Source organism: Charadrius vociferus, unplaced genomic scaffold, assembly GCF_000708025.1.
Source record: "Charadrius vociferus isolate BGI_N301 unplaced genomic scaffold, ASM70802v2 scaffold1279, whole genome shotgun sequence".
Classification (NCBI taxonomy): Eukaryota; Metazoa; Chordata; class Aves; order Charadriiformes; family Charadriidae; genus Charadrius; species Charadrius vociferus.
Window position 1 is genome coordinate 172130 of NW_009650073.1, and position 3777 is coordinate 175906.

General features: G+C 62.5%; 1 protein-coding gene across 1 annotated transcript in view; it reads left to right on the forward strand.

Moving 5' to 3' along the window:
• Positions 1 to 185: 185 nt before the first annotated feature.
• LOC104292650 (regulator of cell cycle RGCC-like) overlaps positions 186 to 3777 on the forward strand; it is a 14331-nt gene continuing 10739 nt past the window's right edge. The window contains exons 1-3 of the mRNA XM_009892061.1: positions 186 to 339; positions 1287 to 1367; positions 2423 to 2485. Coding sequence (XP_009890363.1) covers positions 186 to 339; positions 1287 to 1367; positions 2423 to 2485 — 298 coding nt within the window. The remainder of the gene's footprint in view (positions 340 to 1286; positions 1368 to 2422; positions 2486 to 3777) is intronic.

Sequence of the window (3777 nt, forward strand, 5' to 3'; positions counted from 1 at the left end):
AGGGCGATGGCGGCCCTCAACTTGCTGCATGGAGCAAGAGGTGGCAACCCGTCTGCAGAGAGGTGGCCCAGAGCGGGGCTCTGCCCGGCCCCAGCCCGCTGCCGCTCCCCAGAGGATTTACTGGGGCTGTCTGCCCGGTGCGCGCCCCCCAAACCTCTCCCTCCCCTGACTTCTTGCCCCCAGCCATGGCTGATGAGCTCAGTGAGCTGCTGCGGGAGTTTGACGAGGTGATGGAGGACTTTGACCGAGGTCCCGCGTGCCAATACGAGCAGCACCTGGAGGAGCTGAAGAGGAAAGCGGGACACAGCGTGTACGACAGCGGCATCGATGAGCTGGAGAGTGAGTCTGGGGTGGGGAACGAGGCATCTGTGGGGAGGATGGTGTCTGTCGGGCTGGAGTTGCTCTGGGGTTCCTCCATGGGAAACCACGGCGCTTCCTGCTGCGCCCGCCGCTGAGTTGCTTGCCTGACTCCTCTCTCGCGGGCTGGATGAGTCGCGTGGGGTGGTGACTGCTGGATCCTGGCCCAGGGGCTGCCAACGGCCACTGGGGCTCCTTCTGCTGGGTTGGCTGCTGCAGGACCGCACGAGGCTTGAGATAACCAGGAGCTCAGAGGAAACCAGGGTGCTGTAATGACCCCAAGGAGCCCCCATGGCCGTGCCCGGGCAACCTCTGGTGCTGTTTGGGCTGGCAGAGGAGCTCAGTTCCCTTTTTCCAAACATTCCTTGCAGCAGGGAAGAGCAAACGGGTTGGCCAAGAGTGAGGGTGGGCCGGGGGCCCCGTGCCACGCATGAGAGGGGGCAACGGAGCTGTGAGGGGTCTGGAGCACACGTCTGGTGAGGGGCAGCTGAGGGCCCTGGGGGTGTCCAGCCTGGAGAAGAGGAGGCTGAGGGGAGACCTTCTCGCTCTCGACAGCTCCCTGACAGGAGGGGGGAGTGAGGGGCGGTCGGGCTCTGCTCCCAAGGAACCAGAGGGAACGGCCTCAAGTTGTGCCAGGGGAGGTTTAGGATGGATATTGGGAGAAACTTCTTCCCTGAAAGGGTTGTCAAGCACTGGCACAGGCTGCCCGGGGCAGCAGTGGAGTGCCCATCCCTGGAGGGGTTTAAAAGATGGGTAGATGTGACGTTGAGAGATGTGGGTTTGGCAGTGTTAATGGTTGGACTTGATGGTCTTAAAGGTCTCTTCCAATGAAAACGTTTCTATGGCTCTGTGAGATTGGTCCCTGGTCCTGCAACTTGTTTACAAGGTGCCTCTCACTGTGGACCGTGGCTGATGCGTTGTATCCGCAGGTACCAGCACGTCCCCGGGAAGCAGCCTCAACTCCAGCGAGGAGGACCTCAACACCCCTGCCAGCGCGTACCCCTCCAAAGGTGAGGCTGCAAGATCTGCCCGGAGGGCTGATGCCAGAGCTTCCTTCTGCACCCTTGGCTTGGCCTGGCAGCCATGGGCCTTCACCGGCCCTGGGCGGTGTGGGGGGCGGGGGGTGGCCCTGGGGCCCTGCAGGGTTTGGAGGTGGGAATGAGCCCTGGGGGCCTGGCTGGATCCTGGAAGAGGTGTGAAGTTGGATTGGGATGTTCCCAGTCAAGGTTAGACTGAGCCAGGGGTCTGGTTGGGACGGTCACCGAGAGGGGCTCTGTCCCCCACCTGGGAAATGTGGGATTGTGCAGGGATGAAGGGGCACAGGGAAGGTGAGCACCCGTCCCACCATGGATGGATCCAGCTCTGGTCTCCCCAGAGTCCTTCCTGGCCGGCCTGCTGCGCGGGGGGAGGACGTGCCCTGCCTCTGTGCTTTTCCCCACATGGAGCCTGCAGCGCTGCTGGCCGGGCTATGGGATGCTCGTGCGCCGTGATACCTGCGGGCACTGTCCTACCCCCAGAGCCCATGTCTGAGAGCGGGAACAGAGCGGGTGGGGGTGGGAATGCCGTGTGTCTGCAGGTCAAACTTAGTCCCTGGGTCTTCCTTCCTCAAGCAGCGTCCTTGGGGAACCCCCTCTCTCCTCAGCCCCGACCTCTGTGCGCACACCGGGGGGGACACCCACGGGGACGGGTGATGCTAGAGCTGCCCTTCAACCCCACGCGAGCGCGGGACTCCAGAGCCAACTGCTCGGGAAGGTTCGGTGCTGCCCTTTCGCTGCCTTCAGCAGCTGCGTACGGCCGTGGGCTGTAATCCCACAGAGACGCATCGCCCCACGGGGATGCTGTGCTCGGGGGGGTCGGCTGAGGTTTTTCCTGAGCCCCCGTTGCCCGCGCAGCCCCCCCATCACCCCCTCCCGCCGCGGCCAGGCAGCGCCGGGCTGGCGCAGGAGCGATAGGCGGCCGGAGCAAGTGGGGTTAGGAATGAGGGGTAGGGAGCTTTCCTCTCCCAAATTAGAGCCGGGGAGGGGTGGGGGTGACAGAGACCTGACGGTGCGTTTCTCTCCGCTAGCTAAGCTGGGAGACACACAGGAGCTGGAGGAGTTCATTGCGGACCTGGATAAAGTGTTGGAGGGTACGTACGCAGCTCTGATCCCAGCGCTTCCCTGCATCCAGCGCGGCGGGACACCCGGGACGGGTCTCCTCCTTTGGCACGGCACCCCTGCGGGTGGGGGTCCCCCTGCAGGGCGCTCAGAGCCCAGTTTGGGCTGCGGGGGTGGAATCCTTCTGTCTTTTCTTTCGCGAGGTGGGGTTCGTCTGGATGTCACCCCCCCATCCCTCTTCAAGCTCTTCCAGCTGGGGCTGAAATTCCGCTGCCGGAGTGTCTCCCCCTCTGTGCTGCCTCAGTTTCCCCCAGCGGGTGAGGCGGAGGTGGCAGCACTGTCCTGGTGGAGGAGGTTGGGGATGTGGAGGCCAGATTGGCCGCCTTTTTTTTTGGAGGCCTTCACCGACAGGCCCAACCAGCCACAACCTGCAGAGCTATGGACTTCTTCAGGAGGACACAGAGATGCTCGTGGCCCTCTGCCTCCAGCCCCGATCTGGCTGCTGCTCAAGGGCTTTTCTTTGCTGGGGGGGGGGAAAGGTGAGCGCAAGGAAAAGAGTATTTTTCCTTGTGGTATACCCCAGCCTGGAAAAAATCAGCCCCGTGGCAATGTTCCGTCTGGAGGGAGGGCAGTGGGGGTTCAGACCCGATAAGCACCACCGAACATGTGCCCGTGGAAGCGCCCCGTGGGGCGCGTTGGCACCGAGCGAAGCCGTGGGCAGGTCTCGGAGCGGGAACCGCTTCAGAGGGTCTGTGGGGAAGCAGAGAGGGGAATTCCGGCCCTCGGGGAGCGCGGGCGGATGGAGGACTCCCCCTGCATTCCCCTCCTGGCGAGGGGCTCGGCTGCAGGTAGCCCTGGGGAAGGTGGTGATGCTGTGCTGGGCAGCTCTGCGGTCCTGTGAGGTTGCCTGGTGCCCAGTAGCTTCATCACTGGAGAAACCAAGGCAGAGGCCACACTCCCTCTCCCTGGGGAACAGGCTGGAGGCAGAGAGAACTTGATTTAAAAAAAAATTTAAAAAAAATATTAAAAAAAAAAATCCCCCTTAGGCAGCCTGCCTCAGTCACAGTTCCCAGTATCTGTTCCCCCTTTCCCTTCTGACTGTCCAAAATGAGGTGGGTGGTGGGAAGCGCCGCTTCTGCTGGCCCTGAGCCACGCTGGGAGGCAGTGGGGCAGGAAAGGCACCGGAGCCCCCCACAACCCGGCAGATTTCTGCTCTAACCCTGCTGCTGGTGATGCAGGGGGGGGTGTCCAGTGCCCCACGCAGCCCTTCTCCCCCCAACACTCCTCTCACCAATCTCTTTTCTTTTTTTTTTTTTTTTTTCCT